This window comes from Crocuta crocuta, unplaced genomic scaffold (genome assembly GCF_008692635.1).
Source record: "Crocuta crocuta isolate KB4526 unplaced genomic scaffold, BGI_CrCroc_1.0 scaffold262, whole genome shotgun sequence".
Classification (NCBI taxonomy): Eukaryota; Metazoa; Chordata; class Mammalia; order Carnivora; family Hyaenidae; genus Crocuta; species Crocuta crocuta.
Window position 1 is genome coordinate 2,159,019 of NW_027528869.1, and position 19,858 is coordinate 2,178,876.

The 19,858-nt window shown below is 38.9% G+C and overlaps 1 protein-coding gene across 1 annotated transcript in view; it reads right to left on the reverse strand.

Annotated features, from left to right (window-relative positions):
* Positions 1-19,858, reverse strand: part of DERA (deoxyribose-phosphate aldolase) — an 88,572-nt gene that overhangs the window by 33,251 nt on the left and 35,463 nt on the right. Inside the window, exon 9 of the mRNA XM_077756411.1 lies at positions 14,057-14,185. Within this exon, the coding sequence (XP_077612537.1) occupies positions 14,057-14,185 (129 nt within the window). The remainder of the gene's footprint in view (positions 1-14,056; positions 14,186-19,858) is intronic.

Genomic DNA, 19,858 nt, shown 5'->3' on the forward strand with positions numbered 1-19,858 from the left:
CTCATTCCTATCTAAATAGTAGGAAGACTCAAGAAAGTTTTAGAAAGTACTAAGTCTTTTGGCTCCATTCAATACTAAAATCAGGTTCTCGGGTGGTAGGATCTTTTAAATGGTTTCCTTAAAAAGCTCTTCAGGAAATCCTAACATACAGCCTGGGTTGAGAACCTCCTTCTAGACTATTTTGATTTTAGGATATTTGTCCCTGGATAAATTCCTTGTGAATCTGACCTTTCTGGATCTCGGTTTTCTCACCTGTAAAATAAAAGCTTTCAAGTTAATGAAGCTTCTTTTATACTTTGTAATCCTTTCCAGTTTTCAAAGCACTTATAACTCCTGTGAGTTAACTTTCAAATGTTTAGTTGCTCCATTTCTCTCCGCTTATCTGACAATGTACAAATCAAGGAAAAACAGAGATGAATTTGTAAAGACCTTCTTGTGACTTAGACAAAACGAGGTGCAAGAAAAATGCCAGCTTTACAAGTGTGTTTCCCACATACTTAAGTGGGGAGGACACAAGTTACATACACAATTACTGAATTTTATGGATTGTTTCAAGCCATTATGTTAAATTTTTTAAAATGGAAGAGAAGAGAGAAAAGTTCCGTACTATATTTCACTGCCTCAGATACATAGCTACATCATTCTACACAATGGCTTTTTTGTATATGCTTCCATTAAAGTCATGACTGCAGAATACACTGATGATTTCAAGAACGCCCCCTCACTCCTTAAGTCTTTTTACTGAATAGCTTGCTGAGCAATTTAACACACAGGGTCCCTAATTTCTACATTCTAGCGATGGCAATATAACCTTTGTCATGCTTCAACCAATTTTTCTCTCAGCCAGCACATCTTCCCAAGTTTAAAAAGAATATTTTTTTTCATTTATTTGGCTTATAAAGTAAACCTGGAAACCTGCAAATACTTTTTTAAAAAGCAAATAAAGAAATATTCACCCATGCAGAAGAAAACAGAACACAGGAGAATCGCGTGCTCCGTTTTATAATATTATGGTACATTGTGAGGTCTTGTGTCAGTATTTATTATCAGTCATTTAGTTTATGATAGAGAATAACTTTTGATTACTGATGCTTGTAGTATTACTCACTCTGTCTTGGACTGTTTGAAGATCTGTATTTTTATTACAAAGTCCAATAAAAATAAAGTGAAAAACCCATAGGTCCCAAAACTGATTCCTGGCTTGTGCTGTATGTCACTCCTTTCCAATCTAAAAAGTATTTCCTTCTACTGTTAGTCTCTGTCTCTTGCTCATAAGCAAATTTATCTCCTAATGCCTCATTCTTTATTTTAGCCATTAATCTCCCATTGAGAACCTTACCAAATGCTTTTTGCAGATAAAAATATTTAATATCTACTAGATTTCCCCTATCCACAAAACCATCCAACATTGCTTAGAGGGAAAAATCAATCTTTTGTACCTGAATTTAAGTTTGCTGGTTTGAGTCAAAAGTATTTTTTTTCTAACTTCTTCAGGTCTCTACAGGAAATAACAGAATCAGAATCACAGCACAAGAACCCTGTTTCTCTTTGTGATGGGTCGAATCTTGCCCCCTAAAAGAGTATGTTGAAATTCCAACCCTTGGTACTTTAGAAAGTGATCTATTTGGAAACAGAGTCATTGCAGACTTAATTAGTTAGGTAGAGATAAGGTCTTTTTGAGCAAATGGGGCCCTTAACTGACTGGTGTCCTTATAAAAAGGAAGAGACACAGAAATACACACGGCCATGTGATGATGGAGGTGGAGAATGGAGTGATACATCTCAAGGATTACCAGCAAACACCAGAAGCTACAAAAGGCAAGCAGGGATTCTAGCCTGCAGATTACAGACGGAGCACAGCCCTGTACACACCCTGTTTTCAGACTTCTACCCTCCAGAACCATGATAACAAATTTCTGTTGTTTTAAGCCACCCAGTTTGAGGTGGAAACCAAGGAAATAAATACACTCCTCTTTTATTTCTGTATTTGGGGCTCTGTCTGCACTGGATTGTAACCTACACTGAAATTTCTCACACACATGTAACAGTTTGTGTGTGTGTGTGTGTGTGTGTGCTCGCGTGCGCACAGTATGTTTTTCTCTTATGTTAACAGGAGCTCCATCAGCCTGCCATCCAGCCTCTGTGCTTTGAACATCTCCTACCTCCTGAAGTGGCCCATCCAATTTCTGGGAAATCTGGACCTTAACAAAACTCTGTCTTATATCAGGCCAAAATCCATCCTTCTATAACTTCTAAAAGTTGGCCCCAATCCTCCTGCCTTGGGAAAACTGAGAACAATTATCTTTTTCCATCCCTCTTGTATGGGTGTATACAGGTATTTGAAAACAATATCACAACCCCAGCAATTGCCATCCTTCTAAATAAGATGCCCACTTTCCTTTCAATCACTCTTCACGGGCAGTTTTCAACACCCCTCATCCTATGCTGGGACACCCCTCCACCTATGCTCCAATACCACTGCCATTGTCCTGTACTCTTTAATGTCACCCCCTCGGCCCCCTCATTCTCAGACTATCCCCAGCTCTGGCATCCCTCCTCCTCCTTCACCGGGTGGACAAGAGAAAGGTCCACTTTCTCAGCCACTCCCCAGCTGTCCTCTCGACACCCAGGTAGGGGAATCTGAAAATCGCCAAGAACTTTAGTGCAGAACTCAAGTAGCAGTCATCAAGTCGTGACCCCACTAACGTTCCCAGGCCATCATTGCGGGACCATCAGCAGAGCAGGGAAACATGAAAACACAGGGCAAACTGCCTGGGGTGAGGGTGCTCTTGGCACCTTTCCTTTTCATTCCAACAAGGATTTACTGTGGGCCTCTGGTGAGTGGGCCCCTGGGCTTGCTTTCATTTCTGTCTTTTATGTTTATTTCATGTTCACCACCCCCTATAGTTTTTTGCCAAATACTGTGCCTCTCTATTGTCCTTAAGTCCTCTCTAGTGTTTTTGTTTTTTGCATTTTATTTTATTTATACAAATAGTTTATTGTCAAATTAGTTTCCACATAACACCCAGTGNAATACATCTGTGTCCCCAAAGATTAAATGTATCCTATATATGGTATCTTACATACAGAACAACTGCAGGGTTGAGAACGGGATTGTGCAGTAAAACATGGAATCTAGAGTCCCGACTCCTTCAGAATTTTGCCACTCCCTCAACGTGTGGCCCTGGTCTAGTCACTTACCTCCTGAGCTTTAGGGTTTCATCCACTGAAAGATGGTAAGGGGCCTTCCCTAGCTCCCTCTTAAGACAATTGCAAAAAGAATCTGCAAACTAGTGAGGCACCTGCGCGGCTCAGTTGGTTGAGCATTCAATTTTGGCTCAGGTCATGATCAGGTTCATGAGTTCAAACCCTGCATCAGGCTCACTGCTGTCAGCACAAAGCCTGCTTTGGATCCTCTGTCCTCCCCCTAACCGGCCCCGCCCCCACCCCTCCCAGGCTTGGGCTCTCTGTCTCTCAAAAATAAATACACATTTAAAAAAAGAATCTGTAAACTAGTAACTTTACATGATTTATTAATCTTTAAGTCATTTGCTCATTCAACAAAATGTGTATCAAGTATCTACCTGGCTCAATATGCTGAGAGACCCATTCAAGGATTCCAGTTTCCCAGCACTGAAGAGTTTGCTAATAGATCAGTAATTATCTGACAAAGATATCAAAGAATAAATAACAAAGGTGAACGTGTCAGGAATTAGACAAATGAGTAACAGAATCTCAGAGACATGAACAAATATCTATAGGTCTAGCCTCTATGTCAGGTAGGAGAATTTCACCAAGACATGAAAAAAAAAAAAGCTCCTGAATGTTTCTTTTAATGCAAAATATAGATTTATTTAAAAACTGAATTTTTATACATGTCCTTTACAAACAGATCTATTGATGCTCCCCCGTGCCTGACAGGTAAACCTACTAACAAGCACTTCCGAGGCACTTACTGTGTGCTCGCCTCTGTGCCCAGGAATTTCTCTGGGCAAGCGAGGTCTGGAGAAGGCTGTTATAGGATTTAGGGAAAAGGTGTGTTACGTTTTTTAAAATCTCAGTAAAATGTTACACAGACTACTATACACCACATAAAACACTAAGCTTAAAAGCTTTTTCTTTTTTTCCCTATGAGCCCAGCCATGAAGAGGCAAAGAAATACATTATGTTTAAATGTAGTCTTCATTTCTTTAAAATAATGCATGTATACCAAAATGGACCATCAGAAGTTCAGAGCTGCTGGGAGGCCAGAAAACATGGTAGTTCCTCCCTCCTACTGAGCTCTCTACTTTACACTCAACAAAGTGCAAAGGGGGTGCATGAATACTGAAGGTGGGTGGCTGGGTGGATGCCAGAGGGTAAACCTTCTGAAAGTTTTGCTCTAGGGGGGCTGAATTTAAATTTGCTCCCTGGGGGCACCTGGGTGGCTCTGTCAGTTAAGTGACTGACGACAGTGTGGAGCCTACTTAGGATTCTCTCTCCCTTTCTCTCTGCCCCTCCTTCACTCTCTGCCTCTCTCTCTCTCTCTCTCTCTCTCACTCTCTCCGTCCCTCCCCTCCCCCCCATCTGACTTAGGCTCAGGTCAAGATCTCTCAACTCCTGAGTTCAAGCCCCACACTGGGCTCTGCTTTGGATTGTGTGTGTGTGTGTGTGTGTGTGTGTGTGTGTGTGTGTCTCGGCCCCTCCCCTGCTCACGCTCTGTCTGTCTCTCTCTCAAAAATAAATAAACATTTTAAAAAATGTTTATTTATATTATTTAAATGTTTTCATTTAAATAATGAAAAATGAAACGAAATGAAATGAAATTTTAAAAATATGTGCTCCCTGAATGAGATGGCAAGTTCATTGGCTTTCACCCTATAAGTGGTTTAATTTTCGGGGTGAGTTTTAAGAACTGTAATTCAATTTATATTTTAAATCCATGAACTCTTAACTCAATACGCATTTATAGTCTTATGCTTTCCCCAGTGACAAACTTTCATTTGTAGCATACCTTTCACAAATTCAATGTTTTTCCTATNCGAACAAGAAAACCAGGCTGGATCACCACAGGGCTCTAGACGTGCCACCTGGATCAATATGCCTCGAGTACACGAAGATTTGCAGTCCAAGATGAAGGACTCCGTGTGACTTGTGACAGTCTTTAGAAAGCGCGATCTACACTGTCCTTTATTCTACTATTCCATTTCCATTTAAATTTTTAAAATGGTTTTTTAAAAGTCTTTAGATGTAACTTTGCTACTAATCGCAGCATTGTTTTCTTAGGGCTTTGGTTTCCTTCAGTCATAAGTTTCCCACTGTCTATTTTCTCCCCTTCATTTTATTTTTTTAATGGCTTCCCTTCTATTTTCTCTTATTTCTCTGCTTCACCTTATTGTTTCTGAATTACTCTGATCTTATTGGATTGAATTTCAAATATCCCCTCCCCTGTTCCTACTTTTTTCATTTTTGATTTCCTCTACATTACAAAATTCCAGCCAAGTTCAAAACTCATTTTGCATTCCTTCACGGTCTGCTTTTTCTCAAGCCCCATATTTCTGTGCTCATACTCTTCCCACAGATCTTCATCAGCAATTCACACCTGATGACATTATGATTGCATCTTCGGTGCTTTTTCTACTCCAACCTTATTTATCATGCCTGCATTATTTCCACAGATAAGGTCTAGAATAACTTCAGAGCGGGCTTGTTAGCTGTTGCGTGTGTGTGAACAGTCCACCGCTACTGAAAGATAAAGCCACTTTTCTACACTCTGGCATTATTCTTACTGTGTACGTTTCCAGGGCTGAAATCCCTTAGCAGTAGATTGACCTGCTTTAGACTTCTCTTTACTATCAGCATGTTTCCCTTTCTATCTTACTTCCTATCACTTTGTTCTCGGATTGTTTGATGAAAAACTACGGCTCTCGTTCCTCTTTCCTGATTATATTCCCTTCAAACGGTTTACTCCTCCCTCTCCTCCTCCTTTATTTGTATTTCTCTCACTACATTTCCAGTAATGTGAAAGGAAGATCCATTTTCTTGGACCAAACAGCCAAGGCAGGAAGTTTCTTCTCGGTCCTTTCTTGGCCTCGAGCTGCCTCAGGATCCTCACAAACCTTTTCTATGTCACACCACTGCTTAGATCATTGGAACAATATCTCAAACACATAATCTCCTTGTCAAAGGTATAAATTATCTTTTTGTTCAAGTAAAACAAAATTTTGAGCTCAAAATAATATGTCCAAACTCTACATGGTTATGGCACATGTGGAAAGAGAAGTCTAGACTTCAATTTTTTACCCTGCATGTTTTTACTTCTCCTTATTTCTTTTCTTTTTTAATTTTCTTTTTTTTTTTTAAATACTTATTTATTTGTTTTTGAGAGAGAGAGTGCAAGCATAGAAGGGGCAGAGAGAGAAGAAAAGAATCCAAAGCAGGCTCCGGATCTGGGCTGTCAGCACAGAGCCTGATGCAGGGCTCGAACCCACAAGCTGTGAGATCATGACCTGAGGTGAAGTCAGACACTTAACTGACTGAGCCACCCAGGCGCCCCTACTTTTCTTTACCTCTATCTTTCTTTCTCATTCATTCGCTCATTCGTGTATTTTAAAATATATTTTTTTAGGGGCGCCTGGGTGGCTTAGTCGGTTAAGCGTCTGACTTTTGCTTAGGTCATGATCTCGCGGTTCGTGGGTTCGAGCCCCGCGTCGGGCTCTGTGCTGACTGCCAGCTCAGAGCCTGGAGCCTGTTTCAGTCTGTGACTCCCTCTCTCTCTGACCCTCCCCTGCTCACGCGGTCTCTCTCTCTCTCTCTCCTAGAAATAAATAAAGCATTAAAATAAAATTTTTTTAAATATATTTTTTTAGGCTCTCCTTAGATGCCTGGCATGGTAGTAATCATGGAGGAATATAAATAAGTAAGATACAGCCCTTGGCTCAGGGAGGTTCACAGTTTTGCAACAAAACTCAACAGGTGAAACACCTGATGATGATACTGTATGACAAATGCCACTCGTATTTACAACTGTCCTGGGAGCACAATGGTATGAACAATTAATTCTGCCTCTAGAGATCATGGAGAGATTTGACAAAGTATGGAAATTTTATTTAAATCTTTAAAGACACCTAAGGGGAGGAGAGAAAGCTATAACAGACAGAGGAAATGATATAACAAAGACAGAAGTATCTGGAATGTTTCCAAATATCAATAATGACCGTACAGCATCGCAACAAAAAATCCTTTTTAACTGATGTTCTCATTTTTCCATAGAAAAGTACCTACCTCATAGAATTGGTGTGAAGGTTAAGTGTAAATATACATGAAGCCCTTAAAATAGTGCCTGTTACAACAGTAAATGTTCAAGAAATGTTATCATCTATTATTATTGTGGTTTTGCAGATTATATTACATATATTTCATCTTTTGGAAATGTTTTCTTTCTTGCTTTTTCACCTGGCTCCTGGCTTGGTTCTGGATCATTGTGGCTGCTAAGTAATTGATCATAGTTAAATGGCATTTTATTACAAATCACATCTAAGAGCTAAAGTGGCTGCTATAGTTTCCAGAATAAAAGAATTAGGAAATATGACAAATAGCCATAGCTGAGAAATGTAGCATAAAAAAATTAACTGGACCACATCCAATGGTGATTCTCAACTAATCAGATTCTTTTCACACCTTTCTTTTCTAAGACAGAGCCAAAGTTGACAAAACAAGTCCCTATCAAAGAGTCACTGAACAATCCTATAAACTTATTAATAAACTTTGAGATCAGTACAGAGTGGAACGCAGCTCAATATATTATATCTCCTACAGATACACCAAATGGTTCTGAAAAGTGATAGTCTGAATAATGCCTTGTAATATCTAGGGGAAATAAACCTCAATTATGTTTCCTTCCTGACTGAGGTAGTATGGGGTAGGAAAGTACACTGGTATTTTTTAATAACTCACAAAGTACTTACTTTATACTTTAGAATGCAGCCATACACGTTACTCCATTTGAATTGACAATCAGGTTAATTTATTCACCTAAGGTCACAAACTGTGCAAAAAAGAACAAGAGTCCAGGTCTTCTAACTCTCATGACCCATGGTGCTTTCCCCTAGAACATTTTAAAAGATTCTGAAACAAAATTAAACCAAAAGTAGGCTACGAAGCATTTAGTTGACCAAAAATGCAAACACCCTGGTTAACTTTTTATTTACAATGATGTGTGATACCAGACTTACACAGTTACGTATCTGACGCCTACTCTCCCGAGAATTCTGCAATAATCTAAATGGCTATCAATATTACAAGGTAAGTCTTATGAATGTAAATGATAAAATACCTTTCCTTTTGAGATTTCCATGCTAAATCAAAGAGAACACAAAAGCCAAGAAAAATGACAAACACAGAAGAATAGGTGTTACCTTCCTCCTATAAGTGATCATATAGTGGAACAAAATATAAAAGGCAATGATTTCAGGCACTGGAAAACTGGCAGCTCAAATTATAGACCCTGAGATAATCCAGACATGCAAATTAGCAGATAAAGACTTTTAATCAACTATTATAAAAACATTCAAGGCCTTATAAGAAAACATGATCCCAATGAGTCAACAGATGTTGAGCATCAGCAGAGAAATGAAAATCCTAAAAAAGAATCAAATGGAAATGCTAAAACTAAAAATGTACAATTGCATAAATTTCACTGGATGGGCTTAAAAAGCAAACCTGAGATAGAAAATCAAGGTCAATGAACTTGAAGATCCATGTAAATTAGTCACTCAGATGTACAGAGGGAGGAAAAAAGATTAAAATAAAAATAAAAAAAAACAGGATCTCAATAACCTGTGGGTTAGTATCAAATAGTCATGTATGTAGAATCCTAGAAGGGAAAGAGAGATAAAATGGGAGAAAACATATTTGAAAAGGTAATTATAAAATGTCCAAAACCTGGGTGGAAAACATGAACCTACAAATTCAAGAAGCTCAGCAAACTAAAAACATGATAAATACAAAGAAGACCACAGTTAGGCACATCATGGTCACATCAGTTGAGAAACAAAGAAACAAAGAGAAAGAGAAGAGATTGATTGACCGTAGCCAGAGTAAGATGAAACATAACTTACAGGAAAACAAGAAAAAATGGAATTCCAAGAAATGGAATGACATGTTGAAAGCACAGAAATAAAAGTAAAACTGTAACCTAGAACTCTATATTTAGCAAATGATCCTTGAAAATCGGGTATGAAATGAAGACATTTTCAGATGAACAAAACCTAAGAGAATTAATTAGTCACCGGCAGACTTACAAGAAGGAATAAAGACAGAAATGATATATGTGTGGAAAATAGAAAAGACTGGTTTTGCTTAGTTTTCATTTCCTTAAAAGCAAAGGACTGTGAAAAAAAAAGTTGCATCATTTTAAGGAGGCATTTATAAATGGGTGGAAGAACACCACCAAAATAATTAAAAGGACTATTGAGGGTATAAACAGAGCTGTCATTACGGTTCTTCCATTCGTGGCACATGAAGTATAAAGGGGAATAATATTAATTCTAAGCATACTGTCATAGGTTAAGGATGCATACTTTAAGTGCTAGAGCAACTACTTGAAAAGTACAAAAAGGCTGAAAATAAAAAGCCAATAGAAAAAATAAGATGAAATCCTATGAAATATTTAATGAACCCAAAAGGTAGCAGGAAAAAAATGGATCGGAATAAATAGGAAACTAATTGCAAGACAACAGACTTAAATCCTACTGTGTCAAAAATTATGTGAAATGAAAATGAATAAAACACTCCAATTAGAAAGCACAGATTCTCACAATGCATTAAAAAAAAAAAAGACCGCCTACAAAAGATAGCTTTAAATATATAACTAGAGATGGGTTATGATAATAAAAGGAAGGAAAAAAGATATACCACACAAAATGGTAAGAAACACATAAGAACGCTGGTGTGGTTAGATTAATACTAGACAAACTGGACATTCAGATAGGGTTAGTACCAGAGATTAAGATGGACATGCCTTAATGAATGCACTGATTTAACATGGAAACATAACAATCTTAAAAGTGTATATACTGGGAAGGCTGGGCGGCTCAGTCGGTTAAACTTCTGACTTCGGCTCAGGTCATGATCTCACGGTTCATAGGTTCGAGTCCTGCGTCGGGGCTCTGTGCTGACAGCTAGCTCAGAGCCTGAACCCTGCTTCAGATTCTGTATCTCTCTCTCTCTCTGACCCTCCCCTGCTCACGCTCTCTCTCTCTCTCAGAAATAAATAAAATGTTAAAAAAAATAGAAAAAAGTGTATATACTTAATAACAAAGCTCCGAAATACATTTAGAAAAAACTGACAAAACTAAAGAGATAAGTAGACAAATCACAATCATATTTGGAGACTTTAACACTGCTATCTAGGTAATAAATAGAACAAGCTGACTAAAACAAAATAAAACAAAGCCAGATCTGAAAAATACAATCAACCAACTTGACCAACTTGATATTTATAGAACACTACCACTAATACCTGAAATATTATATATAATATGTAATGTTATGTGTATGACATTATTTTCAAGTGTACTTGAAACATATATTTAAATATACCATAAAATGGCCTGCAAATCTCTTTAATTTCAAAAGACAAAAGATTCTTACAGCAGATATTCTCAGAGCATAACAGAATTTTAAATCATAAGTCAATAAGATATCCAAAAAAGCACAGAATACTTGGAAATTAAACATTCTGTTGATTTCTCTCTTTATGTCCATTAATATCTGACGTATTTAGGTGCTCCAGTGTAAACATTTATTCTAGGCAACACTCCAATAATATTCTAAATAACAAGAGAAATCACAAGGGAAATTAGAATTATTTTTAACTGAATGACAATTAAAAAAAGCAAAAATTTGGCTCTTTAAAAGATTAATAAAATTGGCAGACCCTCAGCAAGACTCTTTTCTACCAAAGAAAGAAAGAGAGAGAGAGAGAAAAGAACAGAAAAGAAAACAAAATTGACAACACTAGCAGTAAAAAAGGAGATATAACTACAGACCCTATAGACATAGGGATATTATACATTTTATGTCAATAAATTTGGCAACTCAGTATATTTATACAATGGAAAACCCCTAAGCAAACTCTTCACACACAGAGAACAACATGGATAGATCTCACAGCTATTACCTTGGAGACGGAAGGAGAAAAAGCACCAGAGTGTAAAGTATATGATGTTCTAAAACTAGCAAAGCCAATCTATGACGATAAAATCAGAGCACTGACAGCAGCTGCGACAGAATGTAAAAAGAGTGGAATCTGAAAGCAAAGAGGAACAAAGAATATTTCTGAGATCATGGAAAATACAAATTATAAAAAGTCATCATATCATATACTTAACAACTCAATGTGTATAAATTTGCCTCAATGTAGTTAGTTGATTTTTAAGGGAAAAAAAAATGAATAAAAAAATACCAAAGAAGTAGAGCTGTAACTTACATAAATGTAAATTTAGTCCAACATTTTTAATAATTCTTCAAAACATACTTTCTATTGTATGCCTCCTTAAAACAACAGAAACCATAAAGTGTGGTCCATGAAGTATGCTAGATGCTTTCATTTGCTATTTCCTTGCAAAGGTCCTACATGGTGCCTTGAGAGACAGCTGTGTTACAGCTGAAAGGCAATAACCCTGGAGCCAGAAGAGCTGGGTTGAAGTAATGACTATACATTATCTGTTAGATAGATACATGACTTAAGACATATATATGACCTAAGACAAGTTACTTTTTAAGTGTCTTCATCATCATAGGGTTGATATGAAGATGTAAAAATATTATTTTAAAGTATCTGGAAGAGCACAACACAAATACAAGTTTTATCATCCATAGTAAGTGCTCAGCAGACACTGATTAAAAGAAGAAATGAAAGAGATAAACAACAATGCAGGCAGGGATACAAGCAGACAGGGAGAGACGGGGAGAGCATGTTCCTACTCACACTTGTTTTCTGTGGATGAGCAGTGGGGAGGGCAGTACAGGGGCATTCAGGCATGATGACATAATACCATGTTCCCATCGTGAGCAGTAGGTGCAGTGAGTAGAACACGGCTGGAATAAATGAAGGTCACAGCAAAGGTGACCTGGATCACAGCATTCTAGGCTAGCACTCCCTTGTCCTGGCAGAGCATGAGTCACTTGTCTACCTCAGACTCCAAGGGGCTTCACCGAGGCTCCTAAGAGTCGCAGTGAGTCATCTCTTGTGGACCTTTGAAATGCCAACATAACAAATGAGCGACTCTTTAAAGTGTTCCAGTCCTCCTTATCCTCAGATTTTCATTTTGCTCTAAATGAGACAATCAGAGCAGAGATCATCTGGATAGAGTGGCAATGAGCAGAGCGGCAGCTTTGTGAAAACCTCGCTGGGTGATTTTCAGTAGAGTTCCATGGAATAATGCTTGGCCCGACAGTACTCAAAATGTACCCGAGTATAAAAATCTAGAGGGTGACTACAAAAGAGGCCCAGATTGAAGACCTGAGAGGTCATGTATCTTCACCCAAACAGGGAGCCACTGGTAAGGCACCCAGAAATTCAATACTGTACTCAATTACAATACGTCATCTGGCCGGGGTTTCAACAGAACGTGATGGGGGCACACAGAGGAGATAACGAACCAGGTGGCAGGGGAGGAAGCCACATGGGGCGATACTCTTGGAATTACTTGGGCCAATGGCATTCCAGGCAGGGACACAGCATGTATAAAGAGTTGAAAGGTCTGGATGGTGCCATCTGCAGGGCACAAGGAGTTTCATACAGCTGGAGCATACTGTGTGAAGGGAAAATGAGGAGACTGTAGAGACACAGGCAGGCTCTTAAGTAGGACCTTTTCTTAAAGTCAGCCTGAAAGAATTTACATTTTACCTGGAAGATGAAGGGAAGCCACTAAAGGATTTTTTTTTTTCTTCAAGTGGGCAGGCAGGCCAGATGCCCCTTGGGGTGAGCTTGGGCCTCGGAAAGTGATGTGAGAGTGGAGGGTGGGGTGTAGAGTACAGCGTCTGGTGAAGGTCCTGTGTGTGTTGTTTCTTATTTATGTAAGTGAACGACATTTTCCCTCACATCTTGCTGACGAGAGGTCTCCTCATATACCCTATACCTTCACATTGTACTATGTTGTAAAAGAATCCTAAAACCCACTGGATCCTTAGGTGTCCTGCTGACAAATATTAGCTCAAGTCTACAGGTGCACAGGTATCTTTCTTTGTCTCCAATAGGGTTCGGAGAGGGCGTAAGCCACGGAAAGATTTTAAGCAGGCAGTACCAAAATCCAATTAACAATTTTAAGGGATCGTTCTGGCAACAGGGTGGAACACAGACTGGAAGAGGGCAAAAGCGGAGACAGGGAAAGTATTTAGGAGACTGAAGTGACCCATGTCGGGGATGGCGGTGGGCGAAGACAGCAGAACGCACGGTGGAGAGAAGATGCATCAGGCGCGGTGAAGGGGCACAGTTCTCAAGGCTCGTCCTCTGGTTTATGTGAAGATGAGAAAAAGAAGGAATCAACCCGGACTCCCAGGTGTCAAGCTTGGATGTATGAACGGACAGGCCTGCTGCTCATCGAGATGAAGAATAAGCTCAACCTGCACTTGAAAGCATAAACAGCAATGATACTGCACTACATTTAAAAAGAAAAATTAACGCAAACAAAACACAGGCTGTATAGACGCACATCTCTGCGAAAAACCAAACACTTAAATTCACAGAGAGGAATAAGTCAGAGTTAAAGAAATTCCTGTCTAACATATGTTGATGAATGAATAATCAAAGAATAACAAGAAGCCAATTCACTAACAAGAGAGCCATCTACTGCCTTCCAATGATAGTGCAGCGATGAAATGCCACAAAAAAAATGTGGAAGAAAGCCAAGTTTGTGACCACTTCACACTGTACATGTATTCACAAAGTATCTGCCACAAAAATTTCCAAGTGGCTAGCACTTTTTAGCTAATAGCCAAATCTTTTCACTTACTCATTTCTCCTAAAAATATCAATTCAATATGTATCGCCATTTGAATATAGAACACTTACCTGCCATCATTGCTATCATACTGGCTTTATAGACATTAGTAAGAGATCCAAGTTCTCCTGTTGCTAAGATGGTTTTGAGATGAGCCTCCCCGCAGGCCTTGCGAAACTGACGAATCTCATCATACAGCGCTGGGGAAGGAAAGAATTGAGGCAGTTACAAAGCAGGCAAGTGATAACATAACTTGGCAGCCATTTGGAGCTGGTAGAACCCATCTCAGATTTAGGAAACATAAAACATTTGTCACTTTCTAAAAATCACCTCAATTTAATATCGCCTAGAGCATTCTGTTGCCATTCACATCCTGTTACAAGAAATGCTTAGTTTGCTACCATGAAACTTTCTGAGCCCCTGCCTGAGGTCCAGAACCATGCAGCTTTTTAAATTATCGTTATAATGACATGCAAATTACAAATAATTTCTACCTCTCCCATATGTTGGTTACTTACAAGAGAAAAAGACATTTATCCACCATACATATGGGGATGCACCGCTTTGCAAACTGAAGAATCCTCAGGTCCTTATTAATTCTTCCATTCACACATAATACGTTCTCTTGTTAGAATATAAAGCAGGCCTTTCCTGAGAGCTCTGCTAATGACAATAAAGACATAATAGCCTTCCCCACTCTCTGCCAGGGTTATGTGTCTATATATCTGACTAAAGAGCCCTGAGCCTAGCCAGGTACACTGGATGTATGTGCACAAAGCCAGCTGTAGAGGGACTCACAGGGGCAGCCCTGAATCTATTAACCCCTGGCCCCCAGTACCAAATCTGTCTTTTGAGGGCTCCACATAGCACCCTGAAAGCAGATTTTTGAAGAATATGCATTAAGAAAGAAAACTATACTCATAACAAAAAGAAAATCAAGCGGAGAACATTTCATACTCAAAGAGAACTGACAGAATTTTAATAAACAAAATCAGTATAATGAGTATTAAATTTTTGAAAAATTACTTAGCATAGCCTTCTGTCATGATTGGCTCTTACCCTGCATCAGGCTGGTTGCATTCAGTCCTTGAACTTGGGCCGTTACTACACTATCAGAACTACGAGGGCTTTCTGTTCCTCTGCAGGTAGAGGTGTGTGTGTGTGTGTGTGTGTGTGTGTGTTGTAGGAAGTAGTTCTATGAGCACATGGACTAAACTGAGCAGGAAAGAAACATCTGTACTAAAGGTTAGGGTTAGGGGAAGCAGTTTTTAACGTGGAGATGAGACTTCCTTAATTCACAGGTTTACTAGAGTACATGTAAAAGACTAAAAATTGGTCACAAGTCAGCAAACTCAGTCAAAATCGTGAAAGTTGTAACACAATGAAGAAAACTCGCCTTCCCGATCTTAGAAAATCTGAACTTGAAGCTCAAAGTGAAAACTGAACACAAATAAAAGCAAAAATTCCATTACAGGATGCTTGCTAAAGTTTAGAGCTTGTCACCATCAAAAGATGGCACCCACATAAGGTTTTTCAAGAAAGGGTGGAATACTCTTACAAATCCCTAATAATCAGTGGTTTTGAGCATTAGAGACGAGCTGAGATGCCACACCGCCTACCTCACCCTGCCCTTCCTACCCAAATTGTGAGAAATCATCTCACCCACACATCCCATATGACAACATGGGTGAGAATGGTATAGACAGCAACAACTGCGTGGCAATAACAATTTATATTCTTTTAACTCACGGAATGAATCTTAGATGGAATGACATTTCCTGAGTTACTGAATCTAAAAACAGAAGATTGTTCTCTAAGGACTACTGACAAGGAAATCTCTTGATCTAAAAATTCAAGAATACTACCCTAGAGTTAACTTGCAATTTAATTAATGATTTTTCTTCCGCAGTGCAGTGCTGCCATCAAAAGCAGGCTCAAGAGTCAGACCAATGTGGATTTAAATCCCAACTTCCATCTCTTCTTGTGTGACCTTGGGCAAGTTCTTCTCAGCCTCAGTTCCGTCCTTGAAGTGTCAATAATAATACTTACATTACAGTGTTATTATGAGGATTTAAAGGTAAGATATATACCAAGTACTCTGCACATTGTCTGGCTGATTATAAGTACTCAAAAAGTGTAACCATTATTCTTAAGCTCAGAAACCTAATGAAATGAGTTTTAATTAAGTGTTGTGTGATAAAACCCAAATCTTATTCACAGCCTGACCCAACTCCTTGCACTGCACCAAAATCTTGTTATATGGATTAGTGCTGAAAATCAGTGAGCCATCAGATAAGGCTTGAAATGTTTTATTACAACGTTTATTAAGGTGAAGTTTGATCTGTACAACAAAATTCTGAAAACATTAATCCCAATCATATTTAAGAACAAAACTATCAGCCTTTTTCTAAAGAGTATTACCTTTTCATATCCAGTCCATGTCTTCACCTACAGTTAAAATTAACCAGGAAAAAAACAAAAAACAAAAAACAGATGTACTTTACGACTCAATTATCAGCCACCTGGAATTATTATGCTCTGTAATCCATGATCCAAACAGAATGAACCCAAAATAGTCACTCAGCGCATACCCGCATTTAAACAAATATGTAACCAGTGCCTTCTCATTCTTTAACTGCCAACTCCTCAAATCCTTTCACTGACCTATTTCACCACATAACAGGGTCAAGTTTTTCTGAGCAAGTATCTTAATCTTTAGAGTTCAACTATTGAAGTTGCTTGTCATTTGTTTTTTCCTGTTAGTGTTCTGCCCAGAGTATACTGGAGCAATTCGATCAAAAAGCACACTGGACTTGTCCTTTGTAAAAATGTGGCCTGGACTCCCAACAAGCAAGTGCTTCTACCTGGGCCTCTGAATCTTACTGAGTTATGCAAAGATGACAGTGCATTCAAGATGTTCATTAGTATTACTCGTGTGACATGTGCAAGAGTCCCGTGGCCCCATGGCCATCCGCCCGCAGCATGGTACCCGTGCTGGCCAGTGACGGCCACGCCAGAAGCGTGTCTGCACACTTCCCACGGCACACCCAGCTGTATTCTCTGCTCCCCAGGCTTTCACGGTCCCACTTGTTCTCCAAGCCTGTTTTTTCCAGGCTTCTTACTGACTCAGTGCACTAGTCCGTATTCTCCTAACAGCTGCCTTTTCAGTTTAACTTAATCTGAGCTGGTTTCATTAGTTTCCAACTCATAACCCTAGTATAACAAATATTTACTGAGAAGTCGGATATAGTGTGGGACAAGGGCATGGGTGCCCCAACTGCCTGGGGTTCATATTCTAGCTCCAAAACTAATTTGTTGTTTGATTTGGGCAATTAACTCTTAAACTCTCAGTTTCATCTTCTATAAAATGAGGATAATAGAGGTATGCACACCTCATGGGGTTATTTCAAGTATTAAATTAGACTAATATGTATAACGTGCTAACGATGGTACCTGGGACATGGGTTACTGCTCAAAAACTGTCAGCTACTCGTTTTCCGGGTGCTGGCGTTGGGGATGGTGTTGTTACCGTCCCTGCTGAGTGCATACTGGGTTCAGACACACAGGGACTTATAAAAGCAAAGGACACCATGATCTATGTTCCTTAAAGAACATAAACACAACCTCTTTGGGGCTTAGAAAGCATGCTGAGGGGGAAATGTTTATTATGTCACAAACATTTTCTTTTTAACGTGGAGCCCATGCTACCAGACTCCTGGAATGAGAGGTCTGTTACTTGCTGGTTACGTAAATTTACAGGAATCATTCAGTTTTCCTAAGTTCGATCACTTACAGAGCCTCAGTGTGCTTACGTGTTTTTGTAAAGATTAGATAAAACAATACATGTGGCGAGGACAGAGCAAGGCAGCTAGTAGGCATTTAATCATTCAATACTAGATTTCCATCTTTTTCTTTATATACTTCCAGAAATGCAAAAGTAACTTTAAAAAACAAAACAAAGTAAGCACTGTCTTAATACTTATGAAAGCATAATTGGAATTTACAAATTTAACATATAAGGAAAATAGACTACTTCACTCCAACACAAACAACGGAAGCCACAAATAAGCATTATTAGTGTCCAGGTGGTTCTGAGCACCTTGGCATCACAGTGAGAGATGAAACATGCGAATCAAAGTAACATGATGGCTGAAGTGTAACCGTCAACCTCAAATCACAATGTCCTTCAACATATTCAACTGTCATTTTCCTTTCAATATAAATGAGCAAAACAATGGAAAAACAAATGGGTGGATTTTCCTCCACATTAGCAGGAAATGACCGCAGGCTGTGGATTTATATGATTGCTACTGGAATACACATGTGGAGGAAGAAATCACAGTGGAATTAAGTTCAATATATCCTCTTTCCAAAAAAACTCTTCATGAGGAGTAGCTACTCAAAAGAATGAGAAACCCCTAAGTCTTCAAAGCATCTTTCTTCAAAAATGCTCAGTGTTTTCTACACATCATTTAAACATCCCTGTGGGGCAGCTGGTAGTTATCTTCACATTTCATATACGAAAAGTGAAGTTTGAGAGATGAACGGCTTGCCTAAAATTTCCTCACACTTTGCTGCCTCTGTCCCACCACACGCATATACACAGGCAGGTACATACATGCTGTCGATACAATACGTTCTCAAGGACATGAATTGAAGAACTTAGCACAGTATAGTAATCAAAACCTAGAACCTAAAGGGACATTCACTCTCATTTAGTTCAAATTACTAACATTACAGATGAGCCTTATAACCCCAGGACCTGATTTTCATTTTTCTAGGGAAAACAAAGTTGAGGAAATTGAAAAGTTCCAGGATAATTCAGAAACATAAAGTACTTAATTTTGTATGATTTAATATACTAAAAAGATCTGTAACTTCCTCTATAAGCCTTCCGGATGGGATCAGAACAGCACATTATGCTGTAGAGAAGTTCACGTGTCTGAATCAGGACTTTTCTACACTTCCTTGCCCATTAATTAGCTGTGTCACTGGGAAAGTTACGAAACTTCTCCAACCATCGTATTTCTACTCATGACGGGATAGGAGATCTTTACTTTTAGAGCTCAAACGCACCTTAAATCCTGGAAATAAATGTAAAAGCAATTACTTAAATGATTATGAAGATAATCAATAAATTGTTTTTCTCTTGGTTCTACCAAGAGATATAAATGAAGACAAACTTTGATTTGCTTTAAAATGCTACACTGTTGTAATTACAATAGCTTCTTGCTGTTGGTTTAGAAAGACGATTCGGAACTCTACTTTGTGGGAGCTCTCGGCCAGATAGAGGTGGGGGAGCAGAGGTACTCTCATGCGCTCACTACCATGAAGGTGGAGGGAAACTTAAGACTGACATATCACTAGGTCCTTGAGAAACTCTGGGTGAACATGCTGCCAGATCAGGGTTGGGGGTGGGGTGGACATCCTCATCAGTGAGGGCTGTGGATTCTGGAGGACTTACTTGGTGAGCTCAGCCAGCCTGAGTGTACAGGACTAGACTAGGGAGACAGTCTGTGTGGTCAAGAGACTATTCCACACATGGAAATTGATCAAATAAATATACTGAGGATAACGGGAACAAGATTTCTCATGACAAGAAGGAGGGACATATATATAGAAAGGGAGAGGGCAAGAATAGCCATGTGATGTTGGCTTGTGAGGAAGTCATGAGTGAGAATTCACAGTTTGATACAGATAGATACAGAACAGACAAATCGATATAAAAGCATGTGTATTTATATATGTGGATTGTGTATATGTAAACATTCATGTATTTCCTAGATCTGTCCACTGAGAAGACCTAGAAACAACAGCCTTACAGCAGTGAGCACACCTAGCACCCAGAACTTGGTTTTTAAATATCAATCTTC